This window comes from Dromaius novaehollandiae, chromosome 10 (genome assembly GCF_036370855.1).
Source record: "Dromaius novaehollandiae isolate bDroNov1 chromosome 10, bDroNov1.hap1, whole genome shotgun sequence".
NCBI classification, from domain to species: Eukaryota; Metazoa; Chordata; class Aves; order Casuariiformes; family Dromaiidae; genus Dromaius; species Dromaius novaehollandiae.
In genome coordinates, this window is record NC_088107.1 from 12,780,740 (window position 1) to 12,802,593 (window position 21,854).

Consider the following 21,854-nt stretch of genomic DNA (forward strand, 5'->3'; position numbering starts at 1 on the left):
TAGCTATTGGAGACATTCTTTTGTGCCAAATTAAAGCCAAATTAGTTTTATTGGAAACTATGTTTATTTGCCAGTTTGTAACGCTAATTCCAGTATTTCTTTACTTTCTGGAAAATCCCTTATCTCTAGTTGCACACATATACATGCACATGCACACATGCAGCACAAAATTTGTAATGATAGAGAGAGCACTGTTGGGAGTTGAATTTGAATTGATTTGTAATTCTGTTATCATTTTTAGAGTTACTAGGCCAGACTATGCCCTCATATATAAATATATACATGATTTCAAATGAGTTAACCAGATATTATAGCATTTCCCTGCCAGGCTCAGTATGCATCTTCTGAATCTAATTTTGCTAACCTTATTCAGGTAACACTTCTGTAGGTGTTAGAGGTACAACATTGGTCAAGATTTTTTCAGCGGAACAGCTTTACATCAATAAAATTCATATGCTTTGGAAATGAAACTTTTCAGAAAGATGACGTTTCCTAGAAATGTTTGGACTTCAGGTTTTCAAGAAAGGTTCCCCAGATCCAGAATAAAATATATAAGATGAAAATCAGTCCATGAACCAAATGACTCAATGGTTCATCATGGGTATGGTGTCTGATCTGAAGTAGAATCTTGCTTGGGATATTCATATCTAAGATGTCAGCTGTAATCTCTGCTGTGTTCTCATTTGAGTGTGGTCCTTGTCTCTTAGAATGCAAAAGATTTTGATTCTGTATAAAATGGGAAGTTTCTGAATTTGGGAAGAATTGGTGGGGAGGAAGGGGAGGAACTATGTCCCACAAATGCCTGAAAGTGTCTGAACAACATTTTAACTGAAGTCAATGGCAGATACACTCAGTTGAGGTCTGTAATACTATTTTACCTGTTTGCTTTGCAAAGCCTTCATCTTTCTGAATATCTTTTCAGACTCAGTGTGTGGTCTGCTTGGCCCCTATATTTTACCTTTCCATTTTACTGCTTTCCTAGATGAGAGTTTTCCCATATAACTGACCATTTCAGCTTGTGGCTTTAGCATCCTTTTCATGCAATAACAGTGGAAAAACAATAACAACTGTGGAATGTAATGGAATGGCATGTACTAAAATGGTAAATATTGTTCTTTATAGTTCATCGCTTTTCTCAGGCTCCTGTGATGTCTGTTAGGGAGAGGCCTGCACAAGGAGGGTATGGAGCATGGAGCTCCCATAGAGTACTGGAAGGAGGGAGGTTGCAAAATGCTGGACAAATGTGTTTGTTGTTGCGTGCCTGCCTGGGTTTGCAGCTACTGTTTTACCAGGTGCCTATGCTTTAATCCTGTAAGCCAGTGCAGGAAAGCATGACCTTCTCCCAGGTCTCCTTTGGGGTACAGAAAGAGAGCTATATCCCCACATCTGTTACATGTTTTTGCACCTTTGTAGAAGCCAGGAATGCCAGGACCTTAGTATTACCTCATTTTTTTCTTTTCTTAGGCCACACTGAAGTATTTCTTGAGTCAAGAATCAAAAGAAAAAAAGAATATGAGTAAAAATTAAGTTTTCCTTGGAGTTCTTTTTCCTGATATATCCTACCATTGATATCCATACTTTTAGCCTCTTTGGAATTGCATGCGCAGGTGAATGGGCCCAGAGACTTTGCTATGATTTCGCAACTTTAAAAGCCCATATGTCTTAGTTATTGCAGTTGTTGACAGTTACTTTTTATAAACAAGGATATTCTACCAATGAGTAGTGCTGACATTTTCCTTACACTGTAATATAGGTTGGCCACTTTATAATGTTGCTTTTCTGTATACTGTAGAAGTATTAGCACTTTACCAATACATTGAGCAGCTGGCTTAAAAAATATTCTTTATATCTTGTTTAATCGATGCAATAGTTCAAGATACGTATTGTGTGTGTGGTCACATCACCTTTATCTATTAAAACAAACCAGTTCTAAAGGGAAAAGTGTCTCAAATTGTTGTAGTGCAAGAAGACTCTGCTGCCTCTGTGCATTCTTTTGTAGTAACTTTTATGACCCAGCACCTCATGAGGACTTGCAGAACGTCCACTTTCTGTAAGTCATTTGCTCTGTTGGCGCTGTGGACTGTGTAGATCTATGAATATATATTTACACAGTAGACCACAATGGCTTAGATCTGCTATTAAGAAACAAAGAAAACATTAAAAAAAACCTGACATCAAAGGGTTACTGTCAGCTCCCATTGGCAGCAATTAGTATTTTGTCAGCATATGCATTTATAAACCAAAGACTAACGTAAGAGCTGTACCTCTCTTAGGATATTTGAGAATGTCAGTTTTAAGAGAGTAACTTAGAAACTTTTAAAATTTAGATACTTCAATTTAGTGACCTGAAATGGGAACTTACCGTGAAGAAAAGTGAAATGAAGGCTGTACACTTTTATTATCCAAATGAGTATGTCAAAAAGGGAACACTGAAGCTGGAGTTTAAATAAAATGGTTAAAATCTTACTGCAGCTTTACTTACATGAGTGATTCCATGGATTTCATTCAGTTTCGTTTCTTTTTTTTTTAAATCTGAGTCAGGATGCCAACTTGAGTAAAGACAGCACAGACTAGCCTTTACAGTGCCATTGCTGGCACTGGTGAAAACATACTTTTGTTCATATATGAATGTAATGGCAGTATTTCAGGCTGTATCTAACCCAGAAAAGAGAAAATCCAGAATTAGGACCAGTGCTCAATGCATGATACCTCCTGTTAGGAATCTAGACTTCTAGTAGGAGACGAGTTTCAGGGCTGATCATTTGGCATCCTTCACAGCAGACCCCCAAATGTGCTGCAGGCCAAATGCAGCACTCAGGGATATGGTAAATGCAGAAACCAATTGTCCTTCAAGAGATAAGTATTCTAGTTCGGATGCCAGTTATGGGACTACATAGAGCAGATCTGAGGATCACAGAACTTGCATTTATCTTAAGGGTTTTTAAGTCCATTCCATACCAATTTTTAATATGTATTTTAACAGATGAGGAAAAAAATCATACTAAAATAATACAAAATATCAAAAGAGGATGATACCAAATCATCAAGCTAGTATAATTATCAGGTTGCTTAAGTCATGTCAGATGATCTTGGCAGTTCCTTATACCCCATGTAACAATCTGGGTATTGCCATAGTTTTGTTTGGTTTTCAGCCTCAGAAGGTGAGGTTATAGCAACATACCTACATTAGAGATCTTGTCCCGATTATTGGCACATAGATTATTGCCAGTTATGTTTCTGTGAGCGCAGAGACATCCCATTACTGCTCAGGTTTACATAAGTTTTGTTACATTTAAAATACAAATAACAGATACAGGTGAAAATACCAGACTTCTCAGAATTAAATACATGGCTCCTGATTCATGAGATAATTTGAGTGGTCTTTTAAATGTTTTAACCTCTGTTCATATTTGGTGCTTAAGGAATTAGTAGTTGGCCCAGGATTTATAGCACGTACAACCATAGGCAGAAACCAAACTTGGGGCAGCTCTTACAGACTAGTTGTCTGCCGGAGTCAAATGATGAATGCAGTGTGCTCATGTAGATTGGAGAGCAAAACAAATTCTTCAAGTTTGATTCTTAAGAAGGTCAACTGTTGTGACTTTTCTGGTTACGAATCAGCTTTAGGAAGCTGATTTGTGGTTGAAAAGATTAGCTGGTGGCTTTCTCATAAAAATATCTTTGTAACATCAGTGAACTTGCTGGCTGGTTAGTGGTTATTTCTGTGTAATTCTTGAATTTTGGGGTGTGGTTGCAGTGTGACTGGAGACAGGACTGCCACATGTGTGGGCATACCCCACGTGGCTTTGGTGTGCCCGTAGCTCTGAAGCTGCAGGGGGGTGGACTTGCCGTGCAGGGTCTCTCTGCTAGTGCACACTGAGAGGGGGACTGTCCACCCCTTCCTGAGCCTGCTCTGACGGGGCCGCTCGGTTTTGTCCCAGATCAGCTGGACTGTGGGTGCTTCGGCGTGGCCTGAGCCATCTCGCTGAAGTCCTGCTCCAGGAATTGTGCAGGCGCTGTGGGCACGGCAGCCTGGGCGCTGGGGGTCGACTCCAGACTTGGGGCGGTGCGGGAGATGTATGCTCGCAACCCAGAGCTCAGCCCTTTATTTTTTTCTGCTACTGTTAGAGGCGTGAAAAGCTCTTAAATTTTTAATGTTTCCAGAGTTTTTAAGGCTACCGCAGGCTTTCGCACTCCCCTGCAGCCGGCAGCGAGGCAGCGCGCGCTCTCGCCGTGGATGCAGCCCGTGGTTTACGGCCCAGCTCTAGCTGTGATCTCTGAGTCAGTCGGTCGGCAGAGGAAACACGCTCAGCATCTGGGATGCGATGAGACTATCATTCCTTGTTTACAGCTGCTGGCAGGCCAGCCCCTGCGTAACGCGCGGCCTGGGCTGGAAGCGTTTCCTCCGCAGCGGCACAGATTGCTGTGGACAGAGACCCAGGCTTTTCTGCTAGTGCCCTGTGCCTGCTCCTACCAAGTGCTGCTTTTCCTGAGGAGCTGGAGATGCTGCTGGTTTTTTCCTGTGATAGTTGCAGATCCTCGTGTTTTATAGTTTGGAGCTGCTGAATACTCAGCATGTGTGTTACCTTTGAGCTGCTTTTGGACGTTTTGTGAGCTGTACTGATGTGATGGTACGCTCTGTAGGATGAGGTTTTTACTCAGTTTTGTTGAGAATTTATTAGGAAAGTCAGGCAGTGTTATGCTTAACTGTGCAACTTATAGTTTCACTTGGTTAAACAATACAAACCTTGTCCACACAAGATGTGTGCAGATGTGTTTGATCTTTTTGGCTCTTTTGCAGGTTTATAAAGCTAGATTCCTGCAGCTACTCCTGTTTTGACTTCAGACATTTCAAATGCAGACTGTTTGTAAATTGGACCTGAAAGAGAACAATAATTTATTAAGAACAATAATTTATTAATATTGTTAACATTTCCTATGCATGCTGAGATAAGACAAACCTATATGAACTGGCTTACCAGTCTTAAACTAATTATTGTGCTATTTCCTTGAGTCTCAGTCAATATGATACCTTGGAACAAGTTATTTTATTTACTGGAATATCTTCAGTGAAATTAATGGAATTGTTGGTATAACTGAGAAGAGACTCTGGACCTGTATTAATATACTACTTTTCAAAAATGCAATCTTAAAATCATCATCCAAGCTCCAGACAGCATTTGCATGTGTTTCTATAAACTTCTGGAAGGCTAATATTTCAGAGTAGTTAGTACGTTTTTGGAAATAATATTTCCAAAATCCTTCCAAAAGAGGACAGAAAGCAAATAACTAGCTTACTGTGACTGTATGTCACTGGTTTTGTTGCATAGCAATAAGGGAGAAAGCTCACTGATTTGAATGGCTCTTCTTAATAATGATGATTGGGTATCCCAGCAATCTCCCCTAATGATTTTACTTTAAAAAAGAGAAAGAAATATTTCACCTTGGAAAAGTTCCTTTGAGAAGCAGTGAGACAAATTATGGAAACTTTTTTTTTAGGGTTCTGTGTAAAACCATTCCTTGTCCCAAAATGGGGAAATATACTTTGCTTTCACTTGAACAAATAATATGAAAACCATCATATAAGCTACCGTTAACCTTTTTATCTCAAATGTAGTTCAAGCTATTTAAATGGCTTTGGTCTTCATGTGGGAATGGAAATTAGCTCTTGGCATAGCTTGCTCTAATTGAAATCAGTTTGTGGTTTTTAAGTTCCTTCCCTGCTTGACAGATGATATCATTTCCTATGCTTTTTGTAATCCCCTCTGTTTTTCTAAGATTGTATAAGGCTAAGTTGAACTACACATTTTAAAGTAACTATACACCTTTTTCTGACCTACTTAGGACATTGTCCAAAAATCTTCACCAGATACTCATTGTGTTTTTGCAGAGAATTTTACTTTTTGTTGAGGAATGTTAGTACATTTTTGTTGCCTGAAGTACTGAAGTACATCCAAAATAGAACAAAGATGTATCATAACTATTAGACACATAAGAAATGTAAGATACAGATTTTACTTTTATAATTGCACCAGTGTTTTAAATGTCAGGCTGTTTTAAATTCTTTCTCTGATAGCATATTTAACTTCTATTCTGTAGATTCATATTGCTGTAGATGTCAATGAAGTTAAAATTACTATTTCTGTTCAAAAATAAAACCAAAATTCCATTCACATACTTTTGAAATGTAATAAGTCAAATGATGCTTAAGGGCTTTGTGCAACACCAGAAATCTGGTGGTTGACATCTCACCTGTTAGCAGTAGGCTCTGGCAGCAATGCAATTTGTAGTTTTTCAGTCCCGAGCATCTCAGACAGCGTGGTGTAGCTATTCAGCGCTCCATGGCCATCTACTGAAACACTATCTGGGGAGGAGCCTTTCATGTGGTCCCTGTTAAGAGGAAGTCATTTCCCGGCCATGCACTCGCAGTGCTGGCCGCAGTTAGCTGTGTTGGACACAGGAGCGGTGAGGAGGATGGGATCGGGAGACCCAGCCACTTCTCTACAAATGAAAATCCAGACGCTTTAAGTTGTTCCTGACCTCTAGTTAAAAAACGTTTTTGTCTTTATTATCAGAAAAATGTAGCGCAGGCTTTTATGCTTCACTGGCACGGGACTTGGATTGCATTTTCATCATTGTTAACTAGCAGGGGAAGGTCTTTGGCTCTGGGGACTTGCTGTCTGGGAGCTCCTCAGCCCCAAGCCCAGCAGCCAAGGGCAGCTTCGCCTGGCGATGGAGGGAGCCTGCAGATGGTGGGCGGAAAGAAATGGCCCAGCTACGTTTTTCTTTTCCCACCGGAAATCCTAGCCAGGCAGGTCGTCTTCTGCTCCTGCATGTGTTAGCAGGAGCAAGCCACCTCCTGGAGCTTTGTTATTCCTATTCCCCTACCTTTAATGCTCCCAGTCCTCGTTGCCCAAATGATAAGACCCTGGTGGTTCTTGGTGGTATCCACCAGAAGTGTAGTACTTTCCCCTTGCTGATGGCCTGTTTTCAGTGTTGCAGACTAGGAGACAAATGCTGCAGATTTATGCTTGTATGAAATGCTGTTGACTCCAGTAAATACAGATGGTACCAAATTCTTATCCCATCTCCTGTTTTCCTTAGGAACTGTGAATCAATACTGTTTTCTGTGCTGGCACTTTAAATATCTATCCTAAAATACACATCCTCTGTTTCTAGTACTGCTTTCTTTTCACAGAATCAATCCCTAAAAAATCACTTAGCAGATAGCTAGTTGTTCCTGACTGGTTTGGTTTGGTTTAGCTGAGCAAAATATTTTTTCCTTTCAAGTACAACACTGTAACATCCGGTGCATGAATGGAGGTAGCTGTAGCGATGACCATTGCCTCTGTCAGAAGGGATATACAGGAACACACTGTGGACAGCGTAAGTAAATTTTTATTAATACAGATACTGTGAAATGTAAAGTTAAGTAATTCTGGGATGTGTGGATTGGGCACCCTTTAACACTAAGTTTCAGCTGATGTTGAACTTGTACTTGCTCAGGTACAGCGGAATTTTACAGGAAAACACATGACTTTGTAGTACGAGTGCCGAGTGAATTCTTTCTGATCAGGACTATTAAAATAAACATCAAGTGAATTCATAATAATTGGATATAGCCTGATCCTGTAGTTCTCACACTACCATAATTCCCAGTGACCTCCAGGGTTTTACACTCACTGGAGCAACAGGCCCTAAATTCAGTATTTACATGGGATTTGGTTTTCATCTCATAGGCAGAATTAAGCTTTTTAATACAAAACCTTGTTTTAATTTCAGAGTTTTGTTACAAAGTTAGTTAGTACACTTGAGGAATTTTGCTGATTTTGAGGTTGTCTTGTTAGAGTTGATTGACAAATTTTTGATTGCCTCAATCAATCCAGAACTAACAGCATTCATGGATCCACTGCTTGAAACCTATCCCAGCCTGATCCCAATGGTCTCTTGCTCTTCTTGGCTGGAGTGCTGTGAAGAAACTCAAATAAGGATGTAGATACTGCTTTTGAACCAAAGCTGTCATGTTGCTATCTGCTATCAGTAGTGAACTATTGGTCCAACAGAGAAAATGTTTTTAGCTTATTTAATGGAAAACTTTTGTGCTCTGTTAAAGTCAATGGCACACTTTTCATGAACTTCAGTAGGACCAGGAATTTACCCTAATAATTTGGAAGAGGATCATATGGTGAAAGGATTAAGAATTGTATTTCTGCCTTGTCTGTGAAATATCAAGTGGATAAAAGAGGGGCAGGGGAAACCTTATTTCTACTGAAGTGACTATGAGACAGAACAAAGAATAACATTATTCAATGAGCATCAAATTGTACTAAAACCTGTTTGTTTCATGTGAATGTTATCTTTTCTGATGATTTTTGAGAGAAACTCTGCTTTTGGAGTTTCTTATGAAGTGGGTTCTATGTCTGGTGACAGTGTCATACAGAAGCAAAATATCTTGGATTAACTTAGTGAAATGTAATTAATACATTAATTTGGACTATCCTAGCTGATAACATGATTTATCAATCATCAGCAAAAAGCCTTTTAATATTAGATTGTTTTTCTAGAAAGGCAGAGGAGCAAATACATTTTAAAATTTACTCCTGAATAGGGAAAAATTTTGAAGATGAAATTTTTGTCTACACCTTATATCTGTAATCTCTACTATTTCACTGGTTTTTTTTTTGTTGAGAGTTGGAAAGAGTTGTTAGTTTGAAGTCATTAAATTGTCTAGTCATCTCAAAGAGAAGGGCTCTGAGAGGTCAGAAGAGCTGTGATTGTTAGTGTGTTTATATTATGTTCCCCTAAAAAGATGAATTAATTCTACTTACACCGTGAAATCACGAAAGATCACAACTATATTTGGAAAAATAAAGTATCCTATCCTATTATGTTTATGGCTTCTACCAGTTTACCAGAGGTGGTCAAGTATATGTCACTTTATGTCTTTCTGGAGGTAACTCAATGAAGATTACTTTTGCCTTCTCTCTGATGCAGCTGTCTGTGAAAACGGATGTCTAAATGGAGGGCGATGTGTGGCTCCTAACCGATGTGCTTGCACATATGGCTTCACTGGACCGCAGTGTGAAAGAGGTATGTGTCCTGACACTGAAAAAATTGGTGTTCCATCTTGCTTAATACTAACTTGAAAATACCGGTGATATGACACATTTAATATTTTGTTTTTGTCTATGAATAAGATAAAACAGAATTAAGGTTCTTGTAGAATGCAATGTACAGATTCTTTACTGAAAGCAAAACTTCAGTCTGAGAAAATTGTAGAGATCTTAGTTATGGAATACTACAGCTTAAAACTGTAACAGCTTTCCTAGACAGCATTTTTCCTGATAAAGGAAATTTTAGCATTCATAGTGGAAAAATCATTCAATCTTATTTTCTCTTGTGATTTTATGTATCGCAGGCATTGATTGATATCCTTTTAAAGGTTAGTGCTTCAGTCCAGGGTAGATTTTAGCAAGTGCCACTTTCTTTCCCTGTAGCAAAAATTCCCATTTAATTACTGATACTAGGGTTGTTGAGCCATTGCTTACTTTAATCCATAATCGAATTGACTGGGTTTTTTTTTGTTAGTTTCAAGACTGAAATTAAATATTAAGTAGAAGTTTTAGCAATATGTGAGCTTCATGAGGATAGAAACTAGGATGAAACACATATGCAACTGATTAAGGCATTTGTTTTGTTTAATTTTTGCTATGGAAACACTCTAGTGGAAGAGCTGACAAAAAATATTGATAAGTTTTTTTACACAAACTTCAATTCAGTTTTTAAGTTAATAGAGAAGTACTTTGTATCACTCTGATCCATTCACCTACCAACGATATGCAGCATCCTGCTTCTGTCTTAGGTATGTTTTGTTTTGACAAGGTTTGTTCAATTCTTTTTTTTCTATCTTATATGGAGTCATCATTATCAATTTATAACTTTGTGTTTGAGTATCCATAGTGATAATCACACCTGTTTCCAGGTGAAAATGCAACTATACCAACTGCCTTATCTGGTATATTGAATTGTTTCAGGGAAATTAAATGAATTTAATGTTTCATTTGAGAGAGATGTAGCAAACAATGTTTATGTACAATCATTCTGTTGAACTTTGTAATCCTAAAAATAATACTTTTTCAATTGATGGAGTTGATTGTTTGATTTGTTGATCAATTGATCTGTTTCTTTGGAAATTCATTCACGCTACCCATACAACAGGCTGCGTTACATATCTGTGAACCTAGGACAGTTTTGGTGTTGGTGACCTGCTTTTTGGGCTTGCATGTAGGAATGCGCTGAGCACGTGCAACTCGTGTCAGTGAGTGTGCCAGATGTTCACTGTTGTCAGGACTGGACCTGGATGTATGGTTGGCTTTTTTATATGGGCAGCGTAGTGGGTGATGCAGAAAAACAGATGATGGGGGAGTAAAACTTTGTTCTGTGCTAGAGCAGACAGGAGAATGAAGGAGAGATTTTCCACACACTGTACAGCAGATGAAGTTGCTGTGTTGGCACTGTGTGAAGTCTTGCCTGTTGTCCACTGAGATAATGTAAGTAGTTCAAAGTGATGATGAAATATTTTTGAAGATTGAAAGGTAGCTCTGTTCTGAATCCCGCTTGGGCTTTCACCACCAGAGAGGAGCCTAAGCAGTGGAAAAACATTGTGTCTTAGGTTAAAGGTCCTAAGTTTGAAGAGAATAAAACCTTTCTAGGTAAAGGAAGTACTGCACTGTAAAGGCTTTGAATTTCTAGCAATGACTGCTTGTTCTCCATGGGTAAAAGGGTTTGAGCTTTCAGTCTGCTCAAGCACTGTAATCTGCAAGTTTGGAAGAGGGTTGTTCAGTGCTGCTCTTACGTTGTCTGATCTGGGACCAGTTTGACTCCACCTAATTGGGACCGGTTTCAAGGCTGAAGCCTGTTAACGGCTTCAGTCCTGTCCCTCGGGGCTCCTGCCTTGCTTCTCTCGTCGGGTGGAGTGGGAAGGGGGTAGCACGGAGCTGTTGGAGCCAAGTCGTGCCATCAGGGAATCCCAGGCATGTTACTGAGCACAGCCGAGGTGGAGGCTTTAATCTGCATGCGTCTTCCATAAGCAGTTTTTCTTAGAACACGTTTGATTCTATAGTTACCCGTAAAAGAGAAAATAGAGATTAATGAGCCACGGTGTTTCTGACTGATGCTCACTTCAGTGTTGAGGCCAAATGATAGTCATATCTTCCCAGAAAACCTCTGAAATTTGGTCTCTTTCAGAGAGATTTCCTGCAGCCTCTGTACCTCACTGAGCTCATGTGTTCCCCTCCTCTAAGAAGGGTGTGGTGGTTTTTTGGTCTCTGAATCACATTATGCCATCAGAAAAACTTTTTCTGAAGATAAATTTTCAGTTCTGAACTAATGTTGGTTTTAGTTGGAATAACTTGCATTGTTCAGCACATGCACCTGTGTGGTCATGAGGGAGTTGTCTGGCTGCGTACGATTTTACACATCTGTCAGCTAAGTGAAAGGTCCATATTTTGAATCTAGCTCCGGAACGTTGTGCGGATTTGCGACGTTCCCTGGTGGGGTTCTGATGTATATGTGCATGAATGTTATTCAGTGAATGGACTGACAAGACTCATGCCTTGTAGAGTAAAACTGTATCTTTATTTAAAAAAAGAAGAAAAAAGCATCTCTGAGCATGGAGGGGAAAGAAAGGAAATTACTCAAGAGAAAGAGTCTTTTAAACTCTCCCATCTCTGGGAGAAGCAGGAGAGGGAGATTGTTTTGAAAATATAATTTCTGGATATAAGTATAATGTGAAAGGGAGCGGTACGGTTTTGTGGCATGCACATTCTCCATGTGTTTGGCCATGGTTTGACTTCTAGGTTATGCCACGCCACAAGCTAACAGTGATGTAAGTAATTTACTACTGCCTATCACGCAGTGCTTTTCTCTGCTAAGAGTTAAAGTCGCTGAGTGTTTTTGGCATGTATGGCACCAGCCAAGGAATATTCCAGCTCTTACTGCAAATGATGTATTTTAGAACAGCCTTGAATAGAGCAATGTTGAGGCAATCACATTCATAGGGATTATTCTAATAATCTGATATAGAAAACAATGAAAATGATCCAGATTGTTATAGAAAAGTTAGAGCCAGTTTCTTAAGTCCAGAGGCATACTATGTGGTTCTGTGTCTGCTGCTGTAAGTAATATTCTCCCATGTATTTAGCCCATATTTGTAATAAAAATTAGCAAGATTGGTATTGCCTCAGTAAAATGCTGACTATATGGTCATCAGTGAAGATCTGCAAGACTTGTATGTAGGTCAGTATCTTCAAATACCTATAAAATCAAAGTGCTTATCTGGTAAAAGACCTGCTGTTTTCATGGTGCTGCACGCTCCATCAAAGTCTGTAGCATGAGCTTTTTATTTATTTATTCAGTCACTCTTTCAGAGCAGCAACTGGCTTTGGACAGTTGCAGCACACACATTGCTTTTTGTGTGGCTTGCTAGAAGTGTTAATGATAGTATGAACCACTCCAAATATGAGCAAAAGGAGTTTTTAGGTTCATTACTATCAGTGGAGTTCCTCTGCGTACTCTGGGAACGCCTGCCATGTCACCGCTGAGATACACTTCGTCAAAGCTGGATTGATAGCTGTGGTGTGGTCAAAATAGTCTTACACCTAAATCATTAGCTCCTGAACTGTTGTGTATGGTGTTTGGCACCTTTCCAGGGCAGGGGAAGCTTGCCGGGCATGCTGTCAAGTATGTGCAGGTGTATCTTAAATACAACAGACCCGGTATTTCTTTGGGATAATGTTCATCAAAAAGGTGAACTTGACATAAACTAAATAGCAAAAGTGTAATGGAATCAGAAAGGCTTCCTACAGCAATTTAAGACACATTTAAAATACATAGTCCAGAAAGGAAAATATTTCATGGATTCTGGCTCAGTTAAAAAATGTTTGTGCTTCTAGGATTCATTCGGAAAGGTGCTGAGTTCTCTGGTCTGATCCAGTGAGGGGCTTTGACATGCATTTAACTTCAAACTTGAGATGTTAGTATACTTAGAATTAAGCAAATGCTTAAGGGCCTTGCTGGATTTTGGCCCAAGCTGTCAGAGTTTAGTACCAAGATGTGCGCTGAGCTTCGAGCATATTGTTTAGTCATATTACTCTTGTGAAAAGAAATCACAGGTAATGGATTAAGATGCAAACAAAGCAAAATTTCTTCTGCTGGTTAAGGACTGGATGCTGTCTTTACACCATTCAACTTTTAACGCTGAAGTTAGTAATAGAAGTTGCTCATAATACAAGCATGTAAGTTCCCTGTAGAGCTGCTGAAGAGATTCAGAGCAGGGGCTTAGCTTTGGTTCCCCTGAGGACAATTCAGAACATCAACAGCTCTTTTTATTGTCTGTAAAAGAGCCTGGGGGATCTGGCTAGCAATGCTAGATGCCCACGTTTGGCTCATGTGAAAACATCCCTATGTCATGCACTTTAGGAAAGTCCAGAGGAAAAAGCAACACGTTACAAACTCGGGGAGATCAGACATCGCTATTAAATCTGGTAGAACCACATCCTCTGAAATAGCGCGTAAAAGCTATCTTGACTCTTCGAGTCTGTTTTGCTTTGGACTTTGGATGATTATACTTTAATAAGGTGACTTCTATAAAATTTGGAGTTGTACATTGTTGTTATCCTTGTATTCCAAAAATGCAGTGAAGTGCTTTCCCTGTTCCTGCCTGGATCCGTTCAGAGGAACACAGTGGAAGCTCAGAACGTGTTACAGCCCTGTTTGTTTATCTGAACGCTTGTGACAACATCAGGGGCTCAATCCTGCTGCATTCTGGAGTTTTGCCATTGGCTTTGCAGAGGAGGAGAATTAGGCCTGATGTAGTTCAAATATTAAAAATATACCAAGTGTGTTGTGGGTTTTTTTTCTTTTTTTCTGGACTCAGAATACGAGCAAATGAATGCTTTTTCTTCAAACAGAGTCGTTTCTGTACTGCTCTCTTCATGGCAGGAATTTTTGCATAATTTTTAATTATATTTGGCCATTATTAAGAGTTCCCAGAATTAATGCCATATGTAAAAATATCTTTCCCAGAGCCTTTCTGTGAAAGTGCAACCGCTGAAAGTGGTCGAGAGTGGTGTAGTACTGTGTATATTTTTTTCTTCCTAAATATTACAACGGGTCGAATGTTTTCACCAAGAAGACACTGCACCCCTTAGTGTGCCCCGTCTCTGGTATTTAGTTTAAATGGAAAGTAAATAACAAAGTGTAGATAGCAGTAAAAGTATGTTCCCAAAGCCTTATGTTGCATTTAAAGTAGTATTGCAGCATATGGTAGCTGGCAAACATTTGAATAAACTTGATTTTTGTAGCTGTCTTCCAAGAAACACATCTGTTGACATAGACATGTAGTTTCTGCAGCCCTGTAACATGAATGCATGTACAGTGTTACAGCAGCACACTGTCGGATGGCCAGGCTTGAAGGCCTGGAGTAAGTATTCTTGCACACCATTTTCCCCCCGAATATGTAACTTCCTAATGAAAAACTGCTTCAGGCTGACATGTAACGTATTCAGTCACAGAGTGACGTTTTGCTTTCTTTAAAGTAACTGGAATACATACATGTTGTCGCTCTGTCTTTCAGTTTTATAACAAGAATTCAATACTACAATGCCTTTGAGTATTTTTTCTGTGAAAGAGGCTGAGCTAAATGGAGGAGAAGCTTTTTTTATTTTTAAAATTAAAACTACAGGGGAAGTTAGTCTATACAGAATTACTATGTGTGATTTAAGATGGGTTATAATACTTTGCAATATCTGAACTCAGTGCTAAACTCAGTCTGTAATTTAATGCCAAAAAACATTTTAGGGTCTTGTGTATGTGCAGGTTTTATCCATTGTTCTGTTCCTTGCAAATGCACAGCTATCTAACCAGTCATATATCTCTTTTTCTATGTTTTGTGCATCTCAACATATCACATAGCATGGTTTAAAGTGTTTCTTCAGATATATGCTTGAAGCTCAATCAAGATCCGTAAATGATTCAGTACATATGGGCTTAGGTCTCCTGTGAGATGTGAGGACTCCAGCTTTGTAGATGAAGCTGAACATTTACATTTTCTTCCAAACTGAGTTTTGATTTCAGTCAAACAAATCCAAATGCAAAGTTTTCATTTAGCTATTTGTCAGCCCTTTTGGTATTTCTGTGCTGCCTCGGTTGGCTGCTAAGGGCACCGACCTTTAGATGGGCAGCAAGGTGTTGGACTTCTTGTTTTGTTTTGATTTGATTTTAGCTTTAGCAGTGGAGATCAGTACAAATGTAAACGCAAATTGAGGAGCTCATGTTTTGATTGAGGTAGAAGTAATAAGGTTTTTAACTGGTAATTGCATATGTTAAGCAATGCAGCTCACTCCCGCTTTCCGTGCAGGCGGGGGTCGGGCTCGCGTTGGCTCCGCTTGCGCGGGGTCCGGCTCGCGGTAGCTGCGAAACGAGGAGCGGAGGCCTGCGCTAGTGTCGGGAGGTTTCGTTGGAGTTGTACACACAACGAGATCTCTGTGTGTGTTTGGTTACGGGAGGTTATGTCAGTACATATATGACTTTCATGTACACAGTGCAGGCAGTGGAAGGATGTGACTTCCCCGAACGGCTCGTGCCGCCAGGTCTGTGCTCTGGGGAGCGCGGGGAAGAACCTGTCTGATGTCTTGTGCCGTCAGAGTCGGACCTGTTTGTGTGCTGAAGGCCCGAGTGACCTCGCACGGATTTCGGTTGTCGCTGCAGCGCTGCGTCGAGCCCTCCCGAAGGAGCGGCTGTGAGCCATCCTCTGTCACCACCGCTGCAAACATGCCCCTTTACCTAATCGCGGCTGCCTGCCCAGTCACGGGTCACAGCCTTCCTTCCAGAACGTGGAGGAGCTGAACGTAACGCATCTCTCACGGAGCTTTCCCTGGGAAAGGTGCTTTTCTAAATGGTAACTCCTGGAGTTGAGTATGATACAGAGAATGAGTAAGTGAAGCTGAGAACTTATCTGGCGGTGCCCATTAGCCATTTATGGAGAAGAGTGCTCCTTCCCTGGGCTGCTCTGTGCTTCGATACAGGAAAGCACAGCTACCTAAAATCCTTTGATTTGTTGCAGTGAAAATAAATGTTTTCCTTGTGAATCACCCTGAAATTTTATATGAATATTTTCCATTCAAGCCTTTTTTTTTTTTTTTCTTATTGAGCTGGTAAGCTGAAAACTTTTTTTACAGTTGCAACAGAAAGTAAAATATCAATATATATGATCCCCAGATAGTCAAATTTGTGAATTATGGAGTCTTTTTTTAAAATTTTAGTAAATATCCTAAAACTTTCGTGATGGTCAGTTCTAACAAAGAAAAGAGAACCTCTTTTGAAACATCGTAGATCATACCTAATGCACGGCTAAACTGACAAGGGCATTTCCAAGTAAAACAATTCTTTTATGTAGGTCAGCTGCAGAATGCTTAACGCTAATGAAAATACGTTTTAAGCAGAGGTGCTCGGAGTGGTCAGTATAACTGTTCGGTCACATGTAAATTCCCATGCAACTCACAGCAGAGTTGGTGATAAAATCTTCTCTATAAAAGCTAAAGCTTTTCTGTAGAGATCTGCTGCATTTAGAAAGATACCTCATAGGCTATCTCGGCATAAAAGTTGCAAAAATTTGTAGGAAGTAACTATCGAAGAGCAGCTGTAGCCACGGTCACATTCGCACTTCCAATTGGCCTTGGGAGGTTCCGGAATAACGACTGGGTGGTTTTATATATTTTTTTTTCAGTGACAGCTTGTACGGTTTGGCACTCCAGTGAAATGCTGTAGGAAAAGAAAAGAGGCCTAAATAAGGTCTGAAAAGAAAGGAGCCCTAAGAGAAAGATCACTCTCCAAACTCTGCTCTGCTGTAAAACAGAGTTTAGCTCTGCATTTCTTATCCAGAAAAAGCTCCTTTTGGAAAAAAAGAGAATTTCCTTGAGTAAAGAAACCAAGATTCAATGTTTTTCTTTGTGGAAAGATGCATAATGGCTAGAGATAAGTAATTAAAAAGGTACTTATTAAAAAGCTAAGTAAAAGCAAAGCTTTTTTAATAAGTAAAAATACTTATTAAGAAAAGCACGTGAAGGTTGTTAAAAGCGTATGTGTGTGTATATATATATTTTAAGAACAGAAATATGTGACTTGTAAACAGTTGATTTTTTGGTTGCAGTCCTATCCATTTACCGTGTGCCTGTTGTTAGTATGAGCTGGGCTGGACTGGCACGGCTGGGTTAGCTGCAGCTACGTCTGCAGGCTGCTGGGCAGACGTGCGCTGTCGGTCCTGGGCTCTTCTCAACGTGGCGTAATTCAGGTCACAGGTCCCTTCTGAAGGGGTGGCCCTGCGCTACCTTCCCTGGCCCTGAGGGTTTAACTTAGCATGCGACTCTGCTTTTAAAAAGCATTTGACTTGGTTAAGTCTGGTGTACCGAATGATCCTGGTCGTGTTTTGTAATTGGCCTGTCTTCCTCCTTTACGTTTTCTGCCAAGTTTAGCTGGTAGTCACCAGGATTTCAGTGCTGTTCCTGTTTCCTCCCTGCTCCTTGGGGTGAATCTCCTGCTACCACCCTCTAATACTTCTTGCTTCAGCTCGGTGGCACCGACAGCAGCCGGGGAGAAGCGAGCTGGGTCGACACCGGCCTGCCCGCGGCTCTCGCCTCCCCCGGGCGCGTGGGGAAGCGGAGCTCTGGCGCAGAGGCTTTTGGCCAGAGCCCGGGGCACGGCGCGGGCGAAGGGCCCCTCCTGTGCCCTGGGCAGGGCGAGGACCCCTTGCTGGCGCCGCAGCACGGGAGATGAATCCCGTGGGATGTTATTGTACGGTCTGATTTTTGCGTTTTCCTGTTTTTGTGTACACGGCAGTCTCTCAGTGCTGACCCGTCTCTAGATTATGCCATCAGTTTTGCTGTAGGTCCTTTCACGTGGGTCCCACCGCTCACGATTGCTCCGCTGAATCTGCTGACAGAGGAGGCAAGGCTGGGGAAAGCGGTGCATCTCCAGCAAAAGCAGGCAGCACACTAAAATTCACAGCTCCTGCAGAGTGGGTGACTTCTACATATCAAAGAATTTGCTTAATTTTTTTAAAAAAATAATTACAGGGGAGAAAAGACAATTTCTAACTATATTTCAGCTTCTGCAGTGTGTGTTAAAATTTATGTTTGTCTGTGATTTGCAACACCTCCAACTGTGTCATTCAAACCATTTATCCATTTAAGGAAGGTCCAGTGCTGACATTATCGCAGCATTCATAGTTGTGGATGTTCTGCATTTCTTCTTGTTTGTGTGTTATACTATGTGGAGGATGTTTTTCCTGTGGCAGCTGTTAATGGGGAGCTAGGCAATGAAAGCACATTTTACACTGATAATTCCTAGTGAACTTGCCTAATAAAATTCTAAAAATGGAGCAGCCAGTTAAAAAAAATATATATATAACCCGACAAAATTATGGTGGTTAGTGGAGTGGTGGAGTAGGGAATGCTCTTGTCTCCTATTAACACTGTCAAGGTGTACATTTGTGAACCTCTCTTCTGTGAATGTGAGAATGGACTTCAGTTTTCTTTTTACTTTGGATTTGCATATAAGATGTACCTAAGCGTGTTGTTTATGCTCAAATAAATAGATGTATGTGTGTATACACACTGCAAACACACCTGTGCATGCCGCTGTGCATGCATAGGAATATATTTACATGCACAGTGCTAGTGTCTTCAACAGCTTGCTTTCATTTCCAAATGGCTGTAGGATGGAGGTAGGTAAGAGCTGTGTTGGTAGTGCTGTGGCGCTCAGCTGATTTTCTGTATCAGCCCATAAGGTGCACTTTTACTATCCAGGCAGCTGAATCCCTACAAGCTACACAGACTGCCTTTGTTCATTGCCAGCAATAGGTATTAATGTCTGGGATAGAAATGCAAAGACAAACCTTGAACGTCATTACATCACACAACAAGTCTTCTGAAATCTATTTCAAGCCCAATAGAAGGAGATTTGGTCCAAAATCGAAGGAAGTCTTTAGGTCTTAACTGGAAATGTTCCACTTAGATACTACACATAAAAATAAACTTCTTTTAATTGTCTAGTTAATGTCCCTTATGGCATCGCCTGTGTAACAAGAGAAGAATGTAGTTGGCTGATGCTGTCTGTGAAAACAGAATCCAGGAACGGTTTGAAGAAAGCAATCTCTGTGAAATAATTTTTCCAATGATAAAATGTTTTCTGAAAATATCAATCATATTGTTTGTTATTCATACTCATCCTAAAGCTTTTGAGTGTTATAGTGGAAACTAAGCTTCATTCTTATTTTTCTTTTTCTGTATTTTTAATTATAAGAAAGAACAACTGGTAGGTCTGGAATAGAGAGGAAGCAATTTCTACATGGGAAGTTAAGGGTTAGTTAAATGTTGAAATCAAAAATATGTGTTGCCTGGCAGAGGTACCTGTTTCCATGTAGCAGCCTGGTTTTAGCACAGGAGGGAATATTATGAGCTTCTTGTATCACCATGCTCTTTTTCGGTGCTGGGCAGGGAGGCTCCAGCTGTAGAGCTGTGCACAAATGGAGCTGTGTTGCAGCTCACCAAATAAAGTAATTCTTCTTGGAGGCTTTTCACCTGGAGGGGGTCAGTGCTTTCTTACTATGACTCTTGGATGGTGTGGCTGATTTCTGTCATGCAATCAGTGTAACACTAGTGAGAAAGAAATTAACCTGTCATTTCCAAATGATAGTCAGTGATGTGCAAGAAGTTATGTACTAGAGATGCAAGCATCCCAGGAAGGACTCGCTTCGTTCTTGCTTGGTGCTTACATTGGTTCTGGAAACCGTATTTGTTCTCCTCCCTGCATTCGCTGGAATTATTTGAGATCTGGCTTCCTACTGTATCACAGGTAAAGCCATGATGTGTTTAAGAGTTTCTCATCTTTGCCATTCAATCCGTTTGTCCAGTCTCTGGCAGCCCCTTAGTAACTACAGGTGTGTTGTCAGGGGAACTCTCCTGCTTGCACTTGATGCTGGCTGTACTTTCCTACTTGTCACATACAACAAAAAGGTGGAAAAGACCTGTTAATTTGAGGCCATTCCAGAGTCCACCCTGTATATGGCTTCGCAGTGAGGTTGCTGATGCACACCGTTTGTGTGTGCATAGGTACTTGTTAACTCAATTTTGGGGGAAAAGGAGGACAAATACAGAATAGAATTCAGGTTATCTTGCTGTTGGCTGTTATCTAGCTTATGGCTCTCTTTTTCTACTGAATTTGAACAGAGGCTGCAATCTAGGCAGAAATACTTAACAATTTCTTTTGCACTGTAGGCAGTTGCTATAGCTTTGCTTCTGTCTTTCCTCTTCAGAAGTGAATGAGGGGGAAAGAAGAGAAATTTTTCAGTACAGCAGTTCTTCAGTGATTTAAGATCTGTTAAGAATGCTAACTCAGTGGTAGCTTTTAAGAGCTTTTATACCACATCAGGTCTTAGCCCTAAGAATAAGCCAAAACTAGTGACTTCAGTTACTTCAAATACATGGTGATAATTTACTGGACCATAATTCTTCTAGTACTCTTGGTATTACACCTATTTCACTTGTATCACGTGGTTCTTACAATGCTGCAATTAAAGGCTTCACCATCCCACTTCACTATGAGATTTCAGTTTGAAAATACTAGTACCTCGTAATCAGTGCAGCTGAATAATGCACAAGTATGCTTTGAGGCATCTTCCACATCCTGACTGATAATTTCATCTGATTTAGGAGGGAACTGGGTCCCTCAGCGAGGGAAGATTTTAAGATCTCAAAAGCTCTTAAGTCTACTTAAGTTTCTGAGAACTAGGGCAAGAAATGAATAAATGTATAGTGGAAAGAGTATGCTGTGCACTTTCTGTAAAGTGCAATTAAGATGGATCTTAGTGAGACCCCTTGAACTGCTTCTTCAAAGGCCCTCTATGCTGGAGTAGTATGGCCAGACATCCTGGTTCAGCTGAGCAGTACAGTGACAGAATACTACTTGAGCTTGAAATGTTTATAGGAGGTAATAGTAAAACCAGTGAGCAATGAATTATAATTGTCCTGCTGGGATATGATGAAAGCCTTTATGCGAATCTCTATGTCCCGGTGGGACAGTATGGGTGGTAACTTGGAGAGCTTCGTAAAATGGTAGTATGACAGCTTTACAGTCGGATTAATACGGTCTTCAAAAGAAACCACAGGGTCAAAAATGACTTCCAGACTGCAGACATAAAAAGCAGAAAGATCTACTAATGAAGTGTGTAGTTAAAAAAAAAAAAAAAAAAAAAAAAAAAAGATAAGTGATACACAGCTGAGAAAGGAGAGTCAGTGTTAGATCAGTTTGGCACCAGTAAACTTTAAGATGTAATTTAATGAAGCAAATACTCTCTCTGGATTGAATTGCACCAACAGTGCGAATTATCCCAATTACTTGATTCTTGAAGTGAAGAGGCAACAGGAATAATAAGATGACAAGTTGTGAGCTTTTTGAGGGATTGAAATAAGGAGAGGGTAATGTTGTAAAGCACTAGGACAGTATAGCCATAGAGAGAAGGAAAAACAAGCAAGTGAGGGAAAAGGATGGAGAGGATAAGAGGGGATGTAGACAAATATTTTTCTCTCCCTCTCAGGAGCAGAGCTGTAGAGAGCATTGAAGACAGGTCGAGAAGTTTAGACTGCTCGTTAGACAGGGGAAACCCAGTGGAGATGTGCATTCCATTCATCTGAACGGCTATTCTAGTAAAAACATCAGTGAGACACGAGCACAGGCCAGGAATGGTAAATGATGAATGACTTAGCAAGCTACCTCGCTGGGTATTTAATCTGTGTGGT

The 21,854-nt window shown here is 40.3% G+C and overlaps 1 protein-coding gene across 2 annotated transcripts in view; it reads left to right on the forward strand.

Moving 5' to 3' along the window:
- The window catches only part of FBN1 (fibrillin 1), a 163,756-nt gene that overhangs the window by 17,073 nt on the left and 124,829 nt on the right, over nucleotides 1–21,854 (forward strand). For both annotated transcript variants that reach the window (XM_064517333.1, XM_064517334.1), the window contains exons 5-6: nucleotides 7,291–7,386; nucleotides 8,995–9,090. In XM_064517333.1, coding sequence (XP_064373403.1) covers nucleotides 7,291–7,386; nucleotides 8,995–9,090 — 192 coding nt within the window. The remainder of the gene's footprint in view (nucleotides 1–7,290; nucleotides 7,387–8,994; nucleotides 9,091–21,854) is intronic.